Source organism: Aplidium turbinatum, chromosome 9, assembly GCF_918807975.1.
Source record: "Aplidium turbinatum chromosome 9, kaAplTurb1.1, whole genome shotgun sequence".
Classification (NCBI taxonomy): domain Eukaryota; kingdom Metazoa; phylum Chordata; class Ascidiacea; order Aplousobranchia; family Polyclinidae; genus Aplidium; species Aplidium turbinatum.
This window is the reverse complement of record NC_137480.1, coordinates 17,203,907-17,229,233: the sequence shown is the minus strand read 5'-3', so window position 1 is coordinate 17,229,233 and position 25,327 is coordinate 17,203,907. Positions and strand designations below refer to the sequence as shown.

At 38.4% G+C, this 25,327-nt stretch overlaps 2 protein-coding genes and 1 pseudogene across 4 annotated transcripts; 2 read left to right on the top strand and 1 right to left on the bottom strand.

The window, feature by feature from the left end:
- Positions 1 to 25,327, top strand: part of LOC145776957 (uncharacterized) — an 868,661-nt pseudogene that overhangs the window by 2,931 nt on the left and 840,403 nt on the right.
- Positions 401 to 12,637, top strand: LOC145777426 (N-terminal kinase-like protein). 2 transcript variants are annotated; one of them, XM_082588797.1, is made up of 20 exons: positions 401 to 581; positions 1,170 to 1,303; positions 2,112 to 2,241; positions 2,509 to 2,605; positions 2,902 to 3,037; positions 3,402 to 3,492; positions 3,606 to 3,761; positions 3,980 to 4,138; positions 4,615 to 4,755; positions 4,988 to 5,068; positions 5,498 to 5,653; positions 6,095 to 6,226; positions 6,555 to 6,687; positions 6,995 to 7,123; positions 7,326 to 7,492; positions 8,979 to 9,089; positions 9,820 to 9,988; positions 10,392 to 10,507; positions 10,883 to 11,030; positions 11,335 to 12,637. In XM_082588797.1, exons 1-20 carry the CDS (start codon positions 465 to 467, stop codon positions 11,457 to 11,459), a joined length of 2,628 nt encoding a protein of 875 aa, XP_082444923.1. In that variant the 5' UTR covers positions 401 to 464; the 3' UTR covers positions 11,460 to 12,637. The 2 variants fall into 2 exon arrangements, with proteins under 2 accessions (XP_082444923.1, XP_082444924.1); XM_082588798.1 differs by lacking the exon at positions 8,979 to 9,089.
- LOC145776911 (uncharacterized) lies at positions 4,805 to 24,928 on the bottom strand. 2 transcript variants are annotated; one of them, XR_014290288.1, is made up of 4 exons: positions 24,715 to 24,928; positions 24,208 to 24,342; positions 10,220 to 10,356; positions 4,805 to 5,194 (listed from the first exon to the last, which is right to left on the bottom strand). XR_014290288.1 is itself a non-coding variant. In XM_082588133.1 (3 exons), exons 1-3 carry the CDS (start codon positions 24,857 to 24,859, stop codon positions 5,151 to 5,153), a joined length of 324 nt encoding a protein of 107 aa, XP_082444259.1. In that variant the 5' UTR covers positions 24,860 to 24,928; the 3' UTR covers positions 4,805 to 5,150. The 2 variants fall into 2 exon arrangements, 1 of the variants encoding a protein (XP_082444259.1); XM_082588133.1 differs by lacking the exon at positions 10,220 to 10,356.

Genomic DNA, 25,327 nt, shown 5'->3' with positions numbered 1-25,327 from the left:
TCCCAAAGAGCATCTGGCAGCACCGGTAACATAAACTGATTTTGTCACTTCATGATTGACGTAGTGAAACCAACCAGCCTTCCCCCCCATGTGGGCTATGTAACCTCAGTTTTTCTACGATTTGACATTCATTGATTACGCTTTGGCAATTTAATTTCTCAAGAGTACCATTTTATCGAGAGATTAAAATTTCATCGGCCTGCAGTCATGTGGGTCGCCAAGGTACCGGTATATCAGCCCTCTGGAAGTTTGCCCAGACAGGGTACCGTAATCAATGCATGGTTTGAGCTGTGATTTTAGCACAACCAAATTGGTGTTAAGCAAAGTGCTGGGTCAAATACTTTTGGTTTGACTGACTCCACATGCAGGCTTACAGTGATTGGTCTGTTCTAGGATTATGATTGCATGTTGTCGATTCTTCTTTATGTTGATATTAACAGTTAGAGCTGGTTGAAAAATTGGTTATGTGGTCTTTCTTTTCAAGAGATCCAGCAAAAGGCTTCCCTTATGAGGTTGGAGAAAAAGTTAGTGGTTTAGAATCGGATCAATGTATTTGGAGCTTACATGAAGGGAAACAAAAGGTACCGGTATATAAATGTTCAGTCTGCAGTATTATAATACAGTGTAAAACAATGGCTTGACATAACTGAACATACCTGTACAAAATAAGTCTAGCTAAAACATCTACCACGTTAAATAAAGTATATATTGGAACTAGTGTACAACTGTTTAAGTTAACGAGAAATTTACTCCATAAAGAATTTCAACAAAACCATTTGCAGTTGCCTATGCATTGCATATCCAAATAGTTGTCAGGCCATTTAGCTCGCAACAATTCAGCAAGTGCTTCAACTCAACAAATTTGTACATTTTATCTATTGTCCAAGTCAGCGAATGAGATTTACTTGCTGAGTTAAGACTAAGCTTGATCACTTGTTAAACTCGTTTTGCTGACTTCTGACATGCTATGCTTTGGCTTGCTCAATTGTCACTTTCTCAGTTTCATCATTTGCTAACTTCATCACTTGCTGAAATGTCCCTTGGTCAGGTGCCATAATAAACATCGAAATTGTGTTTATCAAAATTTTACTAATTTTAGTCGTTTCAGACTCTATTGATATGCAGAAGGATTTGATAAATATTATTCAGTTTATTTATTTTTTCTGCAGAGCAATGGACAACCAGTGTCAGTATTCATGTTTGACATCACTTCTAACAGTGAAACAATGAAGCAAACAGCTCAAGCATCTGTCAAACGTCTAAAAACCTTGCGTCACCCTAATGTGCTCTCTTTCATTGATAGGTACGGTATGCAAAATGTTAAAACATGGTTTCAATTTCATAATATGAATATATAAATGATAGTTTAATATTTATATTGCATGAAGCTTTGTTTATGCCTAGACATCAAATCAACCATTTTTATAAATTAATTTAAGATCTGCAGACGTTGAATCAATATAAAATATGGTTGATTTGCTTTCTGGAATGTTGTTATGTCTGTGCTTCAACATCTAAGTGGATATTTGATTGTCAATAGTCAACCTTTAAGATATGGATCATTAAATATAGGAATAACTAGTTTTTTGATCAGTTTAATTTGCAAAACATACCAATTCAAAAAGATGTGATTTTAAAAATGATTTTTGTCTGATAGTTTCAAACTTAAATTTGACTAAATCTTCTAAATAAAAATTTTCACGTTTTTTACTTCTTGAAAAGTCTGTCTTCTGGTAGCTAAAACAAAACCTTGTTAATACAGGTTTCCACAAACTTTTTAAGCCTGAAGACTTTTTTTCTACCATTCTAGAATTGAAAAACAAGGCAGGTGTCTTTAGTCTTGCCCTGGTTAAAACAATGTACAGTTGAAGTAAGGTGACTACTAAAATTGTAGTAACAAAGGTTACATATGCAATAGATTGAGTTTAGCTTTTAACAGCATGATTGATTGATTGTTGCTTACTTCACAATGTAGATACTAACAGTCGAGTCATGAGTATCTACATTATGAAAGGTTATGTTTTCATTGTTAATTTTTACCAATGTTTCTGGCAAATTTTTAAAATCCAATTTAAAGATTTTTTTGTTTTTAAATTGTAACATACTCTTAGCTTGGAAACAGACAAGTGTATTTACATGGTGACGGAACCCACCAAGCCTCTCAAGCTTCACTTAGAAGAGCGTGAAAAAGAATCTAAAACCACAGAACTTGCGGTATCATGGGGGCTTCACCAAATAGTGGTAAGCTAAATCAGAATAAAGTTGCCATGACACTGTCAGAAACAAAACCATGCAATGCCTGTATGTACTTTTAAGTTTTATTTCAGTATTTACTAAATCTTGTAGATATTTGTCAAAAATGTATTGGTACCATGAAATGCTTGTAGTGTTTTTGCAGCCTTGTCAATACTTTTTCTTTTCACTTTAAACGACTTAAAATCAGTTTAAATCTTAATATATAATGATTTATGAATGCACTTTACTGAATGATGCGATATTTGTTTTCAGAAAGGCTTGAGCTTTCTTCTTAACACTGTCAATCTAATCCACAACAACGTGTGCATGTCTTCTATGTTCGTAGATGCTGCCGGAGAATGGAAATTGGGTAAGTGTTATTAAATAACATTAAAATTTCACAATCGTATGTAACTTCCTAGTAAAGTTGGTTTTTGTGAATTTTGATACAAACATTCATATCGAGTAATTTTTCTTAACCCCACATCTAAGTAAAATTTTCTTCCTGGTAATTGAGGGCAAAAACTAAAAACATGCAAAAGCTACATGCTGGAGCGATGAGAATCCTCAGATGTAGCTAATTTTTTTATGCTTACAAAAAGATTTGTTTTCCATTTCCAGTTATAGTGGTAAAGTAGTAAACAATCTTATTTTGATGTCACCAAGGTGGAATCGATTACATGTATCCTGCATCCGGGGAGGGCAGCAATATCCCACCGATAAAACCACTGCCTGCTCTAGAAAAGTACGATCCTCCTGAGAAGACCGGATCTTCTGGAAGAGGGAAGAAGACTGCAAAATGGTGCACAATCTTTCTACTATAGTTTTACATTTCCCTGTCGAAGAAATGTCTGGTCTCGATCCTAATGTAACCTTGAGCTGTTGTTATCCAAGCAGCAAACTTCGACATTATGACATTGATTCAACATCTGCAGACGTTGAATCAATGTAAAATTGACGGATTTTGCTGTTGATATCTACTGTTATATGTTCATCAGTACAGGTTAAAGGCGTCCAATACAATTCTATATTTGTCCATAGCGTACTGTACTATATTTGTCCATTCTATATTATGTCCATACTGTACTGTATTTGTCAATAAAATTTCTTTTTTATTCTCCATATCAGTAACCTTTTTTATAACACTGCTTTTATTTTTCACTTAGGTCATCAGACATGTGGGGGCTTGGCTGCTTGATATGGGAAACTTTTAATGGAAATTTACCACGAACGTCATCTCTAAAAGTTATAGGAAAGGTATGCTATTCTGCTCCGGATAATTTTAAAGAAAAAAGATGGTAGTTGTTCGGTTTATTCGATACGTTGAACGCATGAGAACCTTTTAATGTTTTGATTGGTGTTCGTTTCAGATTCCAAAGCCTCTGGTGAGAAGCTACTGCGAGCTGGTTTCAGCGAACCCTGCCGCCCGACCAAGTCCCGACAAATTCTTAGAAAATTGCAAGCTTCCTGACTCCTTTATGAACAATTACTTCGTACAGACCAATTTGTTCCTTGAAGAAATTCAGGTATGGTGGTCAAACATTCTGATTGACTTGAAAAACCATTTCGATAAACATGCAACAACAAGTTCTGTGAATTTTTGCGTAGTAAGACGTCAAATCGACTACATTTTTTGTTGTAAGATTACCATTAAATTATAATGTTTTTTTTGTTTTTTTTTTAGAAAAAAAAATCTTTTCATGTTTAATTGATCAGCCTTCCTGTTTTCTCGTCTATTTGTCAGATCAAAGAATCCCACGAGCAGTCTACCTTCTTCACCGACCTCACAAATCATCTTGACGAATTCCCACCTTTGTACTCAAAGCACAAGATACTGCCACAGTTGCTCAATGTCTTCCAGTTTGGAAGCTGTGGTCCGTCTGTTCTCCCGCCATTGTTTAAAGTAAATACTCAAAGAAGTTAGGCAGATGTAGCATTTATAACCGTATGGAAAACTATGGGATAGACATGACCAAAACTCACATTGCTCCTGTTCAATGTACGTTGTAAGCTTAGTAGATGAACACCGAACAGGCACCATTTGAGATCGTGTACTGTCTGGTGACAAGAAGTCAAGCACCATCAGGTCGTTGGTAGTGAGTGCCTCCGGTATTTAATATGCTTGAGTACAATGAGTAGCTAGACACTGTACCCCAAGTCATTTCTTTTAGCCAATGCGAGTTGAATACTAAACACCATCGTGCAATTCGCTGTTTGAATGTTTATTTTGCAAGGTTGTTTTTCGCTTTATAAGCTTGGCATCTGCATTTGTTCTAGTAAGCTTAAGTCCCGACTACGATAAGACGCGGTTCATTTTAAATCTTTTTTAGGAATAACAAGCATATACTTTCTAACCACGGTATGTGTTGTTCTACTCAGCTTGGAAAGTTACTGGATTCGGTTGAGTATCAAGCCCAGATAGTTCCCTGTGTGATCAAGCTTTTTACTTCTACCGATCGAGCGACGAGAATTCATCTGCTGCGGCAGCTTCCCATGTTCGTTGAACATCTCCAGCCTGCTGTGAGTGGAACAGTAGCAAGATATTGTCGATCGTGTCGTGTGAGAAACTGGGAAATGCGTTTATTTGCGAAAAAATCGACCTTTTGATCACTGTGTTTACGTAGATTCGCTTTGGTTGGTTTTAACTTTGCTGCAAAGCACTAAATTTCGAAAAAGAACAAATTCTTGATTTGTTAAATACTTAAATTATGCTTGGCAACATTACTGTCCCTGACAATCGTTTTATTTCCAGGTGGTCAACTCTCAAGTCTTCCCGAACATGACCACAGGCTTCATGGATACCAATCCCGCCATACGAGAGCAGTCTGTCAAGGTGAATGTTTAATGAAATAGACCTCCCGGCAATGGATTGTTAAGTAGTTGCCAACGACGAGGTTTAAACTCGTAGCCTTTGGTCACTGCCTTGAACTCTCACTCGTAGCTGAAGGTGTTAGCTTGTCTGAAAAAAACAAACGAATAAATGAGAAGGTTGCGATATTTGTAACATAGTTTTGTCAAAGTATGGCAACATAACGTAAAAGAACATAAAAATAAAAATATGCGAGCTGGAATCTCAAGTATTCCTTCTGAAAAAATTGTTCTGTGGTGTTTAGGTCAGTACCCAAACAACAAATCAGCCGTTTTTTACATTTGCCATTTTTTACATCTGTAGACGTTAAACCATGCGTTAAACCAATGTAAAAAACGACTCATTTGCTGTCTGAGTAAGTTTCAATCTCCTGACGTTTTTTTGATTTTACAGGGCATGCTGCTCCTTGCGCCGAAGTTGAACGACAACAATCTAAACAATGAGCTCATGAAGCACTTCGCTCGTCTTCAGTCACGTGATGACCAGGGACCAATCAGAACCAACACAACAGTTTGTCTTGGAAAAATGATTCCCTTCCTCAATGCCGCTGTAAGTTAATTTGTGTAGGTTCCATTTTAGGTCAGTTTTAACCTAATATTAAAAAGTCAAAGGTCAGCAGTAAAGTTTTTTCCCACATTTGTTCCATGTTACTTTGTTCTTTCCAAAAAAAAAGAAGTCATTAACTTTAGAATTATCAACTTGTAGAGGTTTTAGGAAGAAAGCACTTTGAGATTTAACCTCAATGTTGATGGATTTGACTTGTGAAAGCTTCGTCAATTCTTGTCCAATTTCAAAAAGATATAGTTTTTTAATCAAGTTGGTGAGTACCATAAGCCTGCGAAATTTCAATGCAAACTTACATGGTGCAATGCACAGTTCTAGATCACTTGATATGGAATGACCCAAGCATGAGATTGAGCCGGAAAATACCATTGTTTTTGCACTTATTTTTGACAAGTTTTGCAACGGAAGCGTCTCTATTTTGTTTAGACTCGACAAAAGGTCATTTCTTCTGCATTCTCCCGGGCCATGAAAGATCCCTTCCCAGCCGCAAGAGTAGCAGGGATATTGGCGACGTGCAACAACGTGCAGTATTTTACCACCACTGATGCCGCCACGAAAGTAGGTTTTGACTTTCGATATTTTATCTTTTCTGATGAAACATGAAACTCCCTTTTATGGTACCCTTCTACAACCTTGTCGTATACCTTCTAACCCTTTTTAAAACCTCTTTTATGTAGCGCCCCATTTATTTGTACAGTAGCAATGAGTAGGTTACCTTCAGGACTAATCAAACCTTCACTTTAAAGCAAAGTTAAAATCCCAGCTTATTTCTCTGACCTCGAGTCTAAAGCACTTAAATTGTGTTAACATGGGAAGTTTGAAGAACCAGTTGTTCTGACTACAAATACGTTACTCTTTGACATCAACCGATCGTGGATATCTTTAGGCTCTTCCCTGCCTCTGTGCAGCAACGATAGATCCTGACAAGCAAGTGAGAGAAAACGCTTTTAAAACCATCAAGATATTTCTCGATAAGCTCCAAACAGCTTCTGACAATCCTGAAGAAGCGGAAAAAATGAGTAAGTTTTTTAATTGACTGCATTACGCGCAGTGACCAACGTAGCCAACGGCGCAGTCACACGCTTTGAATTTTACAAATCATTTTCGGGACCACCTTGTCATTTTGCTAGTGCCAGAGTAAATATTTCACAAAAATAAAATACGTGAAGAATTCTCCAGAACATCTGTAGCTGAAATAAGGTGGGCAAATTTAACTTCTATTTTTGAACGTCGAGTCGCAGTTAGTCTACAAGAATAAATCAAGATATGCATTTTAGTCTGTTTGCTTACACCCTACGGCAAACACAAATATATTTGTGGCTTCAGACCAAGTTGCGGCTTCTTCTGCGTCGAACCCTGGCAACACTGCGGGCTGGACAGGATGGATGACAACCGGTGTTACTTCCATCACGTCCAAGTTGTATACGAACAAGCAAAATGCTGCATCTGGTGAAGGTAAAAGTATATTTCCAGCTAGCAAAATCGGTCGTTTTACCATGAATTCAACGTCTTCAAACGTTTAACTGACCTATTTGCTTGCTTGACTGTGTCTGTTATTTTGCCACACATCTCATTCTATGATTTTTATCCGCGTGTGTTGGAATTTGGCTTGACTTTAGTTTTTCAAGGTCTTTAACGAGATTTCATTTACAAACAGCCCTGAAACCGCCTGTGCAATCGCCAAATGCTTCCTCGAAGACCGATGAGAAAACGAGACCTAATGAAAGCATCACAAAGACAATGAAGTCTCTTGACGTGAAAGAGACTTCGAAACCCGACGTAGAAGAAGGCTGGGATAACGACGAGGGCTGGGACGTTGAAGAGGTAGGGAGGCATGCGCCCAAAGAGCAAAATCCGTCTTTTTTACATTGATTCAACGTCTGCAGACGTTGAATCAATGTAAAAATGACGGTTTTTCTTGTCCTGGACAGTCGCGTCGGTGTGTCATTTTCAGTGTTGTTTTGCATCGCTTTGCAAAAAAGCGATTCATTTTTTTTTCGACGTCAAAACGTAATCCAAGCACCATCACGCTGAATTATTCACTTGTTTTCATTCAAGCTGAAAACCTTGTGTTGCTTCGCTGACTAACAGGTGTGGAGTGGTACCTTTGCTGATAAGCTGTTTGCTTGTGGTGGACGGACTTAGCAGCTTCGTGCAGTGCAGTTGCTTAATCCTGCTTTTAAAAATAGTAGGAGGAGAGGTTGCGTTCTCGGTTTGCTGGAATAATTTTGTTTGAATACCCGCGATTCGTGGTCACTGTCCGAAAGAAATCTTCACTTTCCCACAACACATCTATAGTGAAAATTCATCATTTAATTCGTTAGCTCTTAATTGCCTGCTTACGAATACAAGGCCACTTCGTCTTCACCAAGGGTAATCAGTAGACAAATATGGCTGAAGCATCCTCCGAAAAGCTGCTTCCAAAATGGCTTTTAACTTGTCTAGGTGTTTAACGAATCTAAACAAATACCACTGCAATTGTGGCAAATAAGTGTAGTCAAGGCAGCAGTACAAGGAAGTTTAAATACTCCTGGTGTAGCCTAAGTCATAACACAATATATTGTCCAAGTGACTGTTGCAATGTAAGCAATAAGCATATCATCAAGGCTTATACAACCCAGGCAGCAAATTAACCGTTTTTTACATTGGTTCAACGTCTGCAGACGTTCAATCAATGTAAAAAATGATTGATTTGCTGTCTGGGAATATACATGCAAACGAATCATCAAATTTTGTATTAGTTGAATCACGTAACTCCGGTAATGATAATGATTAATCATGTCGCCCACATTGTAAGTAATTGACTTTGTGGAATGCTCATAATGTTAATATTGTGTTTATCATTTCGATTGCTGACAACGTCAACTACTAAATCAATAAACAGGGATGGCAGTTTCTAAAAGATTTCCGATTTCAAACGTTTTAATTAAAGATTTCGACCCTTGGTTCTTGCTCATATCCTCTTTAGTCTTGAAGAAATAAGGCGGCGTATCTGTTTACAGTTCAAATATTTTGCAACCAAAGTAGCATATTACATTAAGCAACTGCAAGTGTGCTTGCATTTCAACCAAAGATAGCGTTATCTCATTATGAAATTTTCTTGCATCCACAAAATACCAGAGTTGTCGATATCCAACATTAAAAACGGTTCTTATGACAAGATCGATTGTATTCTCAAAGTATGAAAACCATGATTTTCACGAATCTGCCATCCCTGAGTGAACCGATTGAACGATTCCATTGATCACGAGTTTGTTCTGTTTGTGCATGTTGTGTCCGTGGTGCAATCGACGCGCGCTTATTAACAAAGGATTTGGGAAAGTCGCCTCTTAAAAGTTACAAATCAAAAAAGCTTGTCACCACTGGGCAACTTCGCGCAATGGAAGAGGATATCTGGCATGCCCTAGATGTCAATGGCAAGGTACCTGTGACTACGCTCGCAAGTAAATTGCTTTGCAACAGCCTTAAGTCAACGTATTTCTTCTACCAAGAATCCAGACAGCAAGTCAGTCGTTTTTTGCATTGATTCAATGTCTCCAGACGGTGCAAAAAACGACTGATTTGCTTTCTGGGAAGTTAGATAAAGTTGATTGAAGACAATTTGATGTGATATCAGTTGCATGTTTTCGTTTTTAGTTTAATAACGCATGTCTTGCTTTCGGTGTTACGGATTTGCATGGCACATTTTATAGTTTATATTGTTTTTATAAAAACCTCACATTATGAAAAGAAGAGAGTTTGTGCTCACCGACCACCATACAGTATGTCATACAATTTTTATGTAGCTTTTAACTCAGGTCTCTTGATATTTTCCAGTTTTGTCGAATCATTAGTTTTGTCGAATCAGCCGCATGCTCTTAAGTGGTGTAGAACTGGCTCCCCTTCAAGTGCCGTATAGGGCTGTTACGACTCGGCTATGCAGTCGTCCGTGTTTATTGTCACTGTGGCATGCAGCTATCGACCTTCAACTTTAATGGCCTGAAAACGAGATTTGCTACGGATTAAGAGCATCTGGCCTAGTTGAACAAAAACGCCTCTACGTCGGTTTAATGTCTGCCGATGGATAACTTCTGTTGGAGTGTGGGATGTGATCATGTGACTTGCAAAAAGCAAGATGGAATATTACATGCTGGTCACTCTACTCTAAACAGAAAGAAACAAACCAAGATGAGACGAAAGAAGACAATGAAGATGTGTACGATGGATGGGACAACACTGCCTGGGATCAAGAGGAGACAGTTTCAGGAGAAAAGGAAAAGAATGAAGATGAATGGGGAGGCGGTTGGGATGGTGATGATGGATGGACCGACCAAACATCAGGTACCGAGATGTCAGCAGGAAGTTTTATTGCAGCCATTTGTCCATCATAGTGTCAACTGTCAACGTAAAGTTTTGATTTAAAAGCCTACATTACTTTCGTATGGCTTAACGTAATTCTAACAACTGTTAGATGTATCGTGCAATCACAATTCTAATTTGTTTTCGGAACCATCATAATTGATATGCTAGCATAGCAAAGAATAGTGCGCTCTAAAAAGACAACATATGAACCTGGCATTTGAATGGGGTTGCTTTTCTCCTCCGATATTCTGTTTGTCGCTTACTTGCCAGTGTGTGACGTCATCATCATGATTCTGACAATTATCAAGGTGACGGTCTTCAGTAGCTGCGTGACACGTTATGAGAATCTGTGAATTATGAAACTTTTTGTCTATTTTGTTAGTTTTGCCAAAGGACGACAATCTTGACGTCACGCCCGCAAGCTCGTACGATTGGTCGCAGGATGTGAAGAAAACGGAGGGCGACTTTTTTAATGACTTTTCTCCGAAACAAAAAAAGGTGAAAACATTTCTGACTTGAACTGGCAACATCATTTCGATTTCAAAGTAACTTCCCAGACGGCAAAATCCGTCATTTTTACCTTGATTCAACGTCTGCAGACTGGGTTGTTCCATTCAAAATGTATCTATAAGCATCGGCTTGTGTTAATATTGACTAGTTTTAGCGTCTTGGTTTGTAGCCTACGACGCATTGTGTTTTATGGATCTCTATTCTCTATGTTTAAATTGCTGGGCGAGTTGCACAGCCAAACCACATACTCAAACTAGACAGCAAATCAATCGTTTTTTACATTGATTCAACGCCTGCAGATTTTGAATCAGTGTAAAAAGCGCAACTGATTTACTGTCCGATTATTATCACTTTCGACTTCAGACATTGACCCAGATAACTCGCGCTACCAAGCCTGCTGCCTCAAAATCGTCTGCGAAGCCTAAAGCACAAACTAAACCTTCCCCCAAACCTCAAGAAGACGCTTGGGGCGCGGATGACTGGGGTGACAGTGGTTGGGGCGACGATAAAGGTAAAAAATTAATTTCATTGTGAAAATATGAAAAGAGACGAATTCGATCATTACCGTAATTGTTTGGTTACATTTAAAATCTTGACGTTCGATGGCCAGTGAAAAGTTTCAGTTTCAATTATTCATGTTTTTTCAAAGCTGAATAAAAAGTTTTTCTGATTTGCATTGGTTTGATGAATGTTTTTATGTAACCATTTCATCAATTTCACTTCCTGTGGTTATGTCATTGTAACCTGAATTGACTTGGATGAATCAACTGTTAGTATTGGTCAGCTTCTATTACTGTACCCCTTTAAATCTGCAGGAATTTCAAAAGCTGAAAAATTAAAGCTTGAACGCGAAGAAAAAAGAAAACTGCGTCAAAAGCAACTACAAGAGAAGCGAGCGGCGAAAGGGGGTGCAAAACTTGGTGCAAGGAAGTGTGATTGAGCGCAACCGATGCTCTTCAATGCTAAAATGGTGCGCCGAAATGGTGCCAACATAATATCATTACCATTCCAAGAACGTGGGAGTGTAAGCTTGAATTTAGCCAAGAATAGAGTATTAGTATTTATTGTACTGTAGCTTTGAATGCTCTTTTGGTGGAACGCTGATCAGACTTCAGATCGAAACAGCTGAGGGAGCATTGAAAGAGTAGAAACTGACAAGACAGATTATTTTCGCTGGCGTAAAGAAGCAGTTGTGTATGTGAAAGATTTGGTTTTGACAAACATAAAATCGTACATAGGAACAAGTTGTTGGGAACTACAGTATATTCTCTCCTGCAGCGTTTTTTTTTTAATGTTGGACTTAAGTTTGTATTTTTACCACTTAATAATGAGATTTTTACAGCGGTGTAGTGGCAATTTCATAGGTACCGAAGCTCTGCTGGGCACTTCGGTTTTAACTTTCATTGAATGGTAAAAATGTTTACTCACATCATTGATGCCAGCGGAGAAGCGGCAGAACGGAGCTCTGGCAGCACTACACCACTGATAGTTTATGATATGATATATTTATCGTATGTAATGATATTCATGAGATGAGGGATTCGTGAGATAGATCGGCGCCTGGTATTATCACCAGTGTGATTACTATCATACGAAGCATCGCCATGAAGTTGAAAGTCGGTGCATAGCCACGACGTGACTTCATAGATTTTCAAAAATTAAACTTCTCAGGCTACTGAAGTAATTGACATAAAATCACAGTGATTTCCATTGAAGGGAAAGGACATATATTTTACCTTACTGTAGCCTGCGTAAGATTAGTCATGGCATCAGCATTCAACGATAGTCTATCAAAACTCTCACCCCATCAGACCCTTGACGTTTTTAAATCAAAAATGATGAAAGTATATAACAACCGAGTAAACATTACTGCATCCCTGTATAAAACTCGGGAGGTATTCCAAAAAGTTTTAAGCCATAAATATTGTGGAAATATTTTGTGACTCGCAAGAATTGGCCCATTGTCTCAAAGGAAAGAGAGCTTCCTACTTGTGTTTTAGCTTTGAGTCGAATCCAATTCCACCTATCTTTAGTAGTTTATTTATGTAGTCTACAAATTGATATTCGCATATGCTTATTGTTTTGCTGTATTAAAACTGTGCAATAAAATAACTTAGATCAAAATGTTTTCTGAGGCCTGTTCAATTCCACCCGTCGAAAGACACTTTGAAGATCAGGATAGTTCCGACCTGGTTGTGTTTTTGTACAAGCCTTGCCAGGTACCGGTACGACGTAATTTTGATTTTAAACTTTAATGAAACTTGTTTACTTTATGCGGCTGTAAAATAACTTAATAGTTTTCATAAACCAAATCAATTACACAAGGGAACACAATTTTTGTTGACTTCAAGATAACAATTGTTTTTGACTAACTTTTGGGCGCTGAATCCAAAAATGACATCAGTTTTTCTCTATCACGTCAAGTTTTTTAGCTAGGCACCAACCACTTTGTCTCATAACCCACAAAAGTACAACATTTAAGACATCTGCGTTTATTGTATAAAACGTTTTAAGAACTACAAGCAACCGAAAGTAACTCCATGGTTTTCAAATAAACATTTATACAGCAATATTTTGTTTCTTAAAACGGATATTGCTTCTGCAGGACAAATAAAGTGCGAGTTTTAGGGCAAAAATTTATGCTTGTAGCTTTTCCTGACATGTTCAAGCTACGTGCAGTCTTGCTTAATACTCAAGCAATAGTCAGCGAGCATATGTAAGTCCCATCGTCCCTGATATCTTTCCTCCCTCACCTTCAGATTTTGGTGGAATCTTTCTCCTTGCTCATCGCTGACCGCATCAAGGTTTTCCGGGAAATTAGCAAGATGGCTATGCGAAAAATGCATCTGGATGCTCATGTTGCAGCCAAGTTATTTGTAGCTTTCCCATAGCTTCTGAACAATTTCGATGTAATTCTCTGCCCGTGTAGGCTATTCCCAAGAAATTCCTTGACAAAGTTTTTAAATGATAACCACGCATTTTCTTCCAATTCTGACATTGAACCACTGAAACGTTCATCTTTGATGAGTTGCCGAATTTGTGGACAATCAAATACTTCAGCCTTAATTTTTTGAATTGACAGGCCAGGAAAAGCCAAAACGAGGTACGGTAATTGAAACAGTGCTTTTAGTTGACAATGCTTTAACGAATTGCTTTATTAGGCCGAGCTTTATATGCAGAGGTGGGAAAATAATTTTCTCTCTGTCAACAAGTGGCTCATGTAGAATATTGGGATCACCAGGTTTAAGGTCAGATCTCGGTCACAAAGCTACTGTCACTTCGAGAGTACGGTAAAAACACATTTTCTTTTGATCGAAAGTATAATAACTTCGCTCCTTTTCCAAGTAAATTTTTCTCATCTAGTCTGGATGCTAAGAGTTCCGAAGCTCTCTTTCCTAGTCCCAAATCTCGTGCCAAATCATTCAACTCATGTTGATGGAATACTACTTCTTGTTCTGAATCATCTTCAATTGCAACATCTTCATCAAGGGAACACGTGGGAACTTATCATGATCCAAATCTTCGAGTGTAGGTGTTTGAACGAAAACTGGAACTGGGATTTCAGCTGAATGAGGCACTGGACATATAGCTGATGGAAGACTTGGATACTCAACTTTACCTTTGTTTTTCTTTTTATACCCTGAAGTTTGCACCAAGCAAAAGTAGCGGTTTGTGTAATGATCTTTAGGCTCTCGCCAAACCATGAGTATACCGAATGCCAATTTGTCACGTGTTCCCTTGGTCTAAATCCGCAAACTCTCGATACACTACTTTAATACCTTGTGGGGTGCCCAAGACTTATCTTGATCACCAAGTTTTATTTAAAATGTACAAAGTAGGCTTGTTTGACAAATGCACTAAAGTCCTTTCTTTGGCCAGCAATAGTAAAATTGCCGCAAATATAGTAAAAGGAATCCGGGTTATTTAGACACTGACGAGCACAGCAGACGCAGACAAGATAGTATTCTAACAAACAAAACATATATAACATATATGGTTGAAAGTGGAAAGCAACTAACTTTAATTTTACCATCCTAATCTAGTTTCGTTGGATGATTAGCCTACATCCTCCTACCGGTACCAAAAATGTGGGAAATAGCGTAGCATCGACCTAAATCGATGCCTGTGCCTTTTTTGCTTAATAATTCAGTTGACCCTTCTTGTATATTACTTACTATATGATTAGCTTGTGCATTCCTATTACGTATGGAAAAGAAATACGGCTAAAGTCGTGAAAAGTTGCATATTTTGGATATATGCTGTAGAGCAAAAACTTGACGTGATAGAAGAAAACTGGCGGCATTTTTGAAATCAGCACACCGGAATTAGCCTAAATCAAGTGAAAAATCAAAGTCAACAAAAAATTTTTTCAAAATTGTTCCCCAGTGTTATCAAACTTTGAAAACTGAAACTCATATCATTACAAAACTCTCGGTTTCACTTTGAAGCAAAATTTTATGGTGGGTTGCAATTTGGTAATCGTCTAATAGCCGATTTATTGCTGTTTAAAACACAAATTGCATAAACTGAATTGTCTGTAGTTTTGCCTACTTCAAAGCAGTGATTTAGAAGTAGGGGGACTGGTTTTCCAACGAGCCTGCATTTCATATCAATAAAAAGGTGTGTCAAGAAAAATTGTTACCGTACCCGAAGTTTTTCAAATTTCAAACAAAAATGCTTTCAAAGTTAACATCACTTAAAGCTCTGTTCAAAAACTAGCCCAATTTTTTTTCATTATCTAGTGACTACAATAAAAGTAACTTATTGAGCAGATTTTGCTGAAGTTTAAACCCTTTTAACGAGGGGTCTCCTACAAACTGAGCAAGTGACAACTGAACTAGCAACATTTCAGCAAGTGGCTGAAGTTGGTACATAATAATGAAATTGAGAAGTCGAAACTTGGAATGTCACAAATCAGCAAAATGAGTTTGACAAGCAAGTCCGACGTGAGCAAGTAAAGCTCATTTGCTGACTTAGCTGAAATATAGGCTAAGCGACGTGCTGAGTTGTTGCATGCCGAGTGGTTAGACGACATCTACGAGTTTTTTTTTTTAGGCAAGATAAATGCCTCCTAGAGTTCTCAGAGCAATATTTTTCTTATTAAACTTAATTTATTTTTTATTCATCTACATTTAGATAACAGTTTTGAAAAAAGCTGAGCTGTTTTTGTAGGCTATGTTGTCCCCCAAGACAGGCATGGAGGAACCATTTTAAAAGTAAGTGGGCCCAGAGGCGCAGCAGTCAATGTCAATCTAACTTTATCATTGAGCTATCAAAGATAATAATCAAACTATAGTGTGTAGGCCTACTAAGTGAGTGAGAACCTTTTTTAGAACTCTCTCTCTGATTTGACGTTTTCGCTACCTTTTCAAAGAAATTTGGCTTTTAAAAGAGGGTGGGCTAGGCCTACCCAGAAAATAAAGTAGGTGGGCCTCGGCCCACGTGGTGTCTCCATGCCTGCCTCAAGATTCAGCTGGTTTAGCCCTCTGGAAGTGCGCTTGAGTAACGCGTTTCAAGGACCGCTCTCAATTCAGCGGCACACATTGGATGGCAGGCTATAATTCGTGGTAGATTCGATGGTAGACAAAGGGAAACTTCAGTCATGATGACCGAGCCTGCGTCATTGGTTCAAATAACTACAAGTAGGCTATGTGAAACTGCTCGGATTAAGCTCTCAAAAAGTTGTTTTTATTCCGGGGACCGGAGAAAGGGATTCTCACTATTAATCAATTTTCCCTGAAGCAAGTCGGAATGATGTCTATTGTCTAGTTGCAGTGCCGTAATTGCACACAGTAGCTTGACCCACACCTTGCATAGCCTATTATTTATAACCTATAATCTCTAAACCTGACCTGCAGTCATGGCTGAATTAAAAAGTAAATAGCCCTGGGTCAGACTGGCTAGCAAAAGCGCCGGAGTCAATTCACCTCATATAGGCTCCTAATTGGGTTTTGTGGCCGTGCTAACTACTGACATATAACCTACTACATGATTTTCCATTCAGGCACGTTTTAAACCTTTCATTCAAGGTTTTGTCACCTTTTCCCGTTCATTAATGTGCTGGTACCGGTAGGTCTATATCGATTTTTGTAGCTAGTATCTTTTTCGTCCCGGACGCGTTAATGACGAAAAATAAAATGATTAATTAATTGTAATGATAAATTAGGGCCTTTATTTTACGGGACGCGAAACTCCGCTTATCCGCCAACACTAGAAGGGTCACTGCACAATATAAGTAGGCTAGATACGCAGTCACATCGAACACTCAAACAGCACCATCAATTTTGAACATATGAATGTATTATCACTAAAGAATGGCAACAACGTTCTAATAAAGTAATAAATGTATCAAAACGCTTATATGACATTTTTTAATAAAATGACATAGGCCTATGCATGTTAGCCTGTATGCCACAGGCTATATAAAGCTATGTTGCATACATTTCACATACCATAGCATTATAAACAATATTCATATGTCAAAAGTAAACAATTACACAATGTAAATATGGTTCTTCTATAACTAAGCAACCTCTTCTCAATATATATTAATGGTTGCTTACAGTTAGTTTTTTGAAGGTAGTTTTTGAATTTTCCGTGATGAACTGGCAACCAAATCTTTTTTAATGTCTTCAAAACGTTTAAGTTCATTCTTTGCGAAACAATTGAAAGCAGTTTCTATCATCTTAAAGTTTGCATGACCAGAATCACACTTTAAAGATAAGCTACGATGCCAAGAAGGTGATCAAATTGAGACATTTGTTTTTCATATCTTTATCCTGCATTACGGGAAAGCGGACTTGAGCGCTATGCATCGGTGTACGCCTTCCGACGTACACCTGACCCACGCTGCAGCCGACGACAACGTCTGTTTCCGGTTGTCTACTCTACTTATGACTTAAATTTGGTACTACCCATTACTCGAAATCGATCACTGGATAAAGGCAATTATCGTAAAGTTTCTTGCCCAGAGAAACAACAGCAAGTGCGGGTGGCTGGAGTCGAACATGCAGGCTCTCGACTGCGAGCCCAACGGGCTAACCACACTGCTGCCGAGTACAGCCGAGACACTGACTCCGTGAGAGCGGAAACAAACATATTACGTTGATTCCCAATAGTGAACGGTCTCCTTTTAATTTCCCACTCTGATAACACAGCATACTAATGGTGCACTGCAAGAGAGGTTACAATAAAACATAGTTCTGTTGGCTTGGATAAACCACCACGATCAGCTAAAGCAAGAAGCTTGCAACCTACTCGTTGCTTTTTTCCACTAAAGTGTCATCTTGACCGGCAACAAGAAGTTCTTTGCAAACATTACATTTCCTACGACGACAAATGCTTCTGTCAATATACCCAGCAACATAGTATGCCACATTCATGTCAGATGTCACAATCCTAAAAAAATCAACCAGCCAAGTTACTGACAATGCAACTTTTGTTGCTGTAATTGCTGGGAAATTTAAGGATGACAATTTGGCTCCAGCTAGCAAAGCTTCTTGTTGAAGTAAAGATGTAACATGTACCATGTTTTTAAATAACAAATTTATATTTTAACATTTAACCGAAAATTATCAGTATTGCAAAATGCATTTCAATGCTGCAAATTCAAAACCTAACGTTCTCATAGAACATAAGTCAAGCTTCCTGCAAACGCCACTCACACAGAATCTAGCTCAACACATCTGTATTTCTAATGCGACATAACTATGAAACCGGTATAGCTTTTCCCTTGATTCTTACGATAGCTGTTATTGATGAAAAGGCTCTACCGGTATATTATGAAGTAAGCGGGGAATTGAAAAAGACAGGCATTCGAAATTAGACTGGCAAAACGAACGGACTGAATTTTAGAACGAGAAGGTTAAATTCACGCCGGGAGAATGTCACTCATCCGACACCCGTCTCAATAAACTAGATTAGTTAGTCAATTTTCTCAACTCCCCGAACACTAAAACTTGTAATATTGATAAACAATAAAATGTATGATTCTATTTAATTCGTTTGCTTTTGTAGGAAGTCATACCCCTAGACTAGACAGCCAGAAGCCTAAATTATCCTTTTAAATTATCCTTTTTAATTAGAGACTTAGAGTCACTCAATATTCCCTAAATTATCCTTTTTATTTTCTTTTATTAACAAAATTTACGACAATAAGAAAGCTAAAAACCCTACACTGGGGGCTCGTCCGAGATTCAGACACGGGAGCTTCAGACACGTAAAAACCCTACACTGGGGGCTCGTCCAAAGGCGAAGTGTAGGCCTAACAGGTTTTAAAAGATTGGTGAGTTCGTGCATTTTTAAGTTAGAAATAGAAATTGTGGCAGAGCTTACATGCCAAATCTTCCATGGGTGATCTTTCTGCTTTTTCTCCAAATCTTTCTGCTTTGGGAAGAATTTTCTTGTAAGTAGCCTAAGTACCGGTAACTAATTGTGTATGAAACAAAGACGTAGAAAAGAGGAGCAAAAAGAACGGTAATGTATTAATATTTATATTTAGGCTACTTATATTCAATGTCCACTTTTTTAAAAGCAACTACCAAATTTTTCCCATTCGTCCGCCAAAGAACGAGACACCAGTCTGAACCAGTTACGGTAGTAGAAAACACATCAATTTTACCTGGAACGCCTGAAAACTCGACATCTTTTTCCTCAGAAAGCGCAACTACATCTTTTTTAAATTCACCTACTAATTTGCCTACGACCGCTGTTGTACTAAGCGCCCAACCGCATAACTCGGCCGCAAACACGGATATGAACAACGAAAACGCGACAACCAGCTCACCGGAATCAGGCCGGGAAAATCACGATCCGCCACCGATGTCGCAGACCGCGATTCAACCCCCAAACGCCACGCTTAACAACGCATTTTTAATACAGAAAACGAAACATTTGCTACTTCTAGAAATGACCCGTCGCTGTATTTGGCTAATGCAAGACAAAAAATAACTCTCCCAAAATTTTACACTAATCAACCGGAACTGTGGTTCAAAATGCTGGAGGCAAAAGCGGCAGCGAACCATATAACTAATGAAGAACATCTGTTCACTAACTCCTTAGAATTTCTTGACGAGGAGCAGGTTGCGTTGGTGCACCACATCTTTGATGATGGAGATGCACATCCCTATACGAAACTAAAAAAAACACTGATTAAACACTACGAACAGACTACAGCGTCAAAGCTGCAGTTGCTGCTGACCGACCTGAAATTAGAAAATAAAAAACCTTCCACCCTCCTAGGCGAGATGAAAACGCTCGTTAGGCAGATTGGATACTTCGGTAGGGATTGCGAAAATTTACTTTTAAATCTTTTCATTCAAAAAATGCCTAGTCACGTGCGCGTCGCCTTGGCAGGGCATTTACAAGAAAAAACAGTCGATCAACTGGCGGAAATCGCAGATAGTATATTTCTAATTAAACAAAACAACGACGCCTGTGGTCAAGACAACCTGTCGAACGCGGAAAACCTTCGTCAAGGTCTGATAAATGATCATCTCCAGCAACAACTTTTAACTTTGACAAAAAATTTGGAGACAATGGGAAATTTTCAAGAGCGCACAACTCATACCCCTCCGTACCACAACGTTGCAAACAGTAAACCGCGCGCTTCTCCCTCTCATTGGTCTCCGAGACAACCGTTCCAACCCCCTTACCGAAATACGCCTTCCCAACCTAAACCTAGGGTTTGGAATCGACATTTTTCCCAACAGAACGGGAATCGATCTAACTTTTCGCCAAATCAAAGCGGTTTTAGGGCGCAATTTAATCCGAGACAACCGTGTTTTTACCACGCTCGCTTCGGTTACAGAGCAAGAAAATGCGAAGGCAACTGTCCCTTTCCAAAAAACGCGCAACTTACCCAACAATAAGTAGGGTTGTTGGGAAGGAAAATTGTGAAAACCACACAAACCTACTACATGTTATCGACAAAAATACAGGGTCTACGTTTCTAATCGACACCGGTTCGGAAGTGTCAATTCTGCCAGTCAACAGCCGTCAAACTAAGCGTAAACCAATCATGCATTTTAGCGACGTAACTGGTAGACCAAGCATCAAATGTTATGGATTGATTCAAGCAAAAATAGACATCGGACTGCAGAAAACTTTCAACCAAACCTTCTACTTGTGCAATATCAATAAAGGAATTTTAGGTTGCGATTTTCTAAAGGCGAACGAAATAACCGTTGACATCGCTAACAAAAAATTAGCACGTAACTCTATCAAAACTTTTTCAGTAAATCACGTTTCACGTAACGCAAACCCTTCACACGCAAATACTTACAACACCCTATTGGCAGAATTTCCTGCGCTAACAGCCGAATTCGATTGTACGAAAGCAGTAAAGCATCGACACAGATTGCATATTATTACGAATGACTCGCAACCAATTTTTAGCAAGCCACGCAGACTTCACCCAGAAATGCTCGAAAAGGTTCGAGCAGAATTAATTCGCCTCCAAGAGAAAGGAGTCATTTTTCCAATCTCTGGGTCTAGTTGGGCTTCTCCAATTCATGTGGTCACAAAAGCAAATGGAAAAATACGTATATGTTCAGATGTCCGAAGAATAAATAACATTACAAAACCAGACAGATACCCCAGTCAAATTACGGTTTCGAAGATTTGCAATCAATCCTGATCGCTATCAGTGCCTCTCAACTTGGCAATGAACGCATTCACGATTTCTTACAGTCCAACATCGACGGCGGCGACAGCGCAGATATGCAATTCGTGTCATCGACACTTAGCCAAGTGATGTCAAATGTTTTTTTCAAATTCTTTCCTCTATTACAAGCCCATTTATTAATACATTGCTAGTCGTATTGTTGTTTTTATCCTTCTTTTGGAGTGCTGTTCTTACTATCATAGCGCTAAAGTACTATCTTCCTGCCATCGCTAAAAGCCTGCGATCATCTGTTGGTAAATTACAACAACGCAGACAATCCCAGCGTCAACCCACACAGGAAAACGGGGGAGAAACCCCACAAGCCCAACTTACACAAGGGTAGCTTTATTTCTCGCCTATTCTCGCATTTTAACAGCTTCACGCATAAGCTGGCATCTGCCGCCATGCATAAATCATGTCGCCTAGTGGTTTCAACAATTTTATGCTATATTTTGTTATTGTGTTATACTACCGTGTACGTACCTTACTTATTACATGTAGCCTACCTTGCGGATGCTACTCTGTATCGCTTTTTGCAGAAGCGCCACCTCGCGACATGGTTGCTGCTACGACGAGATGCGAGAGACATTGAGAGACCTCAAGAGACATTGAGAGACTGACAGCACTACGACGGATGACACGACAGAGTCCTCTATCGCCACCACACGGTGACTCTCATCAACTTACCTCCATGCGAGATGCCTCTATTCAGAGATGCCTTTACTTAAAGAAGCCCTGCGCAGACGACGTCAACTCGGCTAACCTCATAGTCGCCAACATGCACCGAAGCTGCATCGTTACCTTTCAACATGGTCAATCCCATGTCCACTGCTACATTGCGACACCACGCGTAGTTGCATTGTTACGCACTCAAGCCTTCTTCACACAAGAAGCACTGCTGCTTGCGACACACCGACGTGCACCACAGTTGCACTGTCTATCCAGCATCCAGCTGCTCAAAACGTCTGCTTTACAGCTTGAGACCTTACAAGCTGGCCACTCCCATGTCGTGCTCATCATCTGTCAACAGACATAGACTGAACTGCTCATCAGCACTGCTGTCATAGTCTCGAACTCAACATGCTTGAACTCAATAGCATATCTTGTCCTCAAAGACATTACTCTCATAAACGCCATCTTCGCCTAGCACAACCTTCGCGCACGCGTAGCTCACCGCTATTCTATTATTATGTTTGCTTCTATGAAGTGTCAAGCCTATCTCCCCGGACGCGGGGCATGAACAATCAAGGACACTCACCTGCCTATATAGCCTAGCCTACCATATTTGTGTATTTTATCTTGCAAGTGCAATTACTCTAGGCCTATATCGTTCTAAGCCAAAGGGCTTCCAGGGAACATACGACATCGCCTTATCTCTTATGATAAACGACTGTTACCCCTGTAACCGCAATTACTGTAGCCTATTACAGTCCTGCAATTATTGTATATCGTAGCCTACTAAGCCAACATGGCTCCCAGGGAACTTAAGACATCGCCTTATCTCTTATGATAAACGACTGTTACCCCTGCAAACCGCAATTACTGTAGCCTATTACAGTCCTGCAATTATAGTATATCGTAGCCTACTAAGCCAAAATGGCTCCCAGGGAACTTAAGACATCGCCTTATCTCTTATGATAAACGACTGTTACCCCTGTAACCGCAATTACTGTAGCCTATTACAGTCCTGCAATTATTGTATATCGTAGCCTACTAAGCCAAAATGGCTCCGAGGGAACTTAAGACATCGCCTTATCTCTTATGATAAACGACTGTTATCCCTGCAATCACGTTATCGACTACTTGTTAACTTATGTGTGCGTCCAATCTCCTCATCCCACGAAAGGAGGGGGTCATGTGTCTTCCCCTAGCAATTGTTAGCCAACAATTGTCAATTTCTTTGTAAAGTACATATCTTACAACCACACACCTAGATACTATTGCATCATGTATAACCGAGATATTGTAATATTAATTATCTGTTATTTTGCCGTAAGGAGGGAAGTGTGTAACATGTACCATGTTTTTAAATAACAAATTTATATTTTAACATTTAACCGAAAATTATCAGTATTGCAAAATGCATTTCAATGCTGCAAATTCAAAACCTAACGTTCTCATAGAACATAAGTCAAGCTTCCTGTTAACAAACGCCACTCACACAGAATCTAGCTCAACACATCTGTATTTCTAATGCGACATAACTATGAAACCGGTATAGCTTTTCCCTTGATTCTTACGATAGCTGTTATTGATGAAAAGGCTCTACCGGTATATTATGAAGTAAGCGGGGAATTGAAAAAGACAGGCATTCGAAATTAGACTGGCAAAACGAACGGACTGAATTTTAGAACGAGAAGGTTAAATTCACGCCGGGAGAATGTCACTCATCCGACACCCGTCTCAATAAACTAGATTAGTTAGTCAATTTTCTCAACTCCCCGAATACTAAAACTTGTAATATTGATAAACAATAAAATGTATGATTCTATTTAATTCGTTTGCTTTTGTAGGAAGTCATACCCCTAGACTAGACAGCCAGAAGCCTAAATTATCCTTTTAAATTATCCTTTTTAATTAGAGACTTAGAGTCACTCAATATTCCCTAAATTATCCTTTTTATTTTCTTTTATTAACAAAATTTACGACAATTAGACAGCCAAACCCTACGCTGGGGTCGTAAGATAGACAAATCCCTACACTAAAGGGGACTTAGAAAGGTAAAAACCCTACAAAGACAGCATCATCTCGTATTTTATTACCTGAAACATTCAGTAAATGTAATATCTATCTAAGAAGCTTCAACTAATTTCGGCATAAGCATAATGACAGTACTTTATGAAGATAATGTGTTCTAATATGTATATTTTTTCTTTGTAATCAGTCATACAAATTTTGGAGGTAACATGCCAGAAAGCTTCAGTCTCCAGAAATAATTAAACAATTAAGAATAAACAAATACCGTATACTTCTTTATGTGTGCCTTTGCAGCAAAGTGTTAATATTTATGTGAAGTTGCTCTAACCTTTAAACGGATGTTTCACAGACATCACTTTCCACAAATTCTCCACCATTTTGATAAATCGAGCGGTTTCAAGAAAAGATGGGTGATCCTCAGCATAAAATTCCAATCCTCGACTAGTTGATTCATGGAAAATGCCTTAAAATGTGTCATATGTTTAAGAGTTAATACATTGCAACTTTCAAGAACACTGGAGTTAATATAAATGACAGTCATGCAAAATTGATAAGCAAGCATATTTCTTTATATTGCAAACAAGCATTATTAGATTACAATATAAAATACAGACAAAACCGGATAATTGCATACCGGTAGTCCAATTGTCAATTTTTTTATTCCACATGCAATTCTCCAATTATCTTATGGTTTGGTATTCAAGAATCTCATGCGATAAAACGGTTTGTGTATTTAACCGAGATATATATATGTGATAAATCAATTTTATCTGCACAAGTCAAAATTTTAGTTTACGATTAACAAAAAATACTGTAAACATACTTTTTGACTTACTGAGAGCATGTGTCAGAAAAACATGGCTTGCATGAGTGTTCCAAAATGTGTTCAAAGCCAGAAGTTGGAATATCAAAGTAATACTCTTGCATTCTCTGTGACAATCATTTAACTTCCAATTTTTTGTGGTATTGCTCACACCCATTTTTCCTCAGTTCAACATCATTGGGAAATTTGAACAGAGAAATTTTAACCTCGCTTCTTGATTTATATCCAGTTGTAGGCTACATCAGAGTACATAGAAAATGTTACCCATTTTAAGAATTGCGGTAATGGTCAAATGCATTATAATTATATAGTTATAAATACTACTAAAGGTATAAGAATGATTAGTACGTTAAAACTACAGAATTACCTATTACATCAATACCTTGCCTAGGTTTTATGTGTGAAGCATTTTCTGGTATAAAAGCTGTTTTATTTGAGACAGGTGACAGATTTTACATAAATAAAACAATCAAAAAGTATATGGGTAATCCACTTAGTTTTCATTCTGCTAATAACAGGATTTTTGCTTTATTTGAACAAATGAATAATATTTATTACATGACATCTAAGGTTTAACAAATACCAACATACCTTCAATGTCATCATTATTATAAACTAATTGACT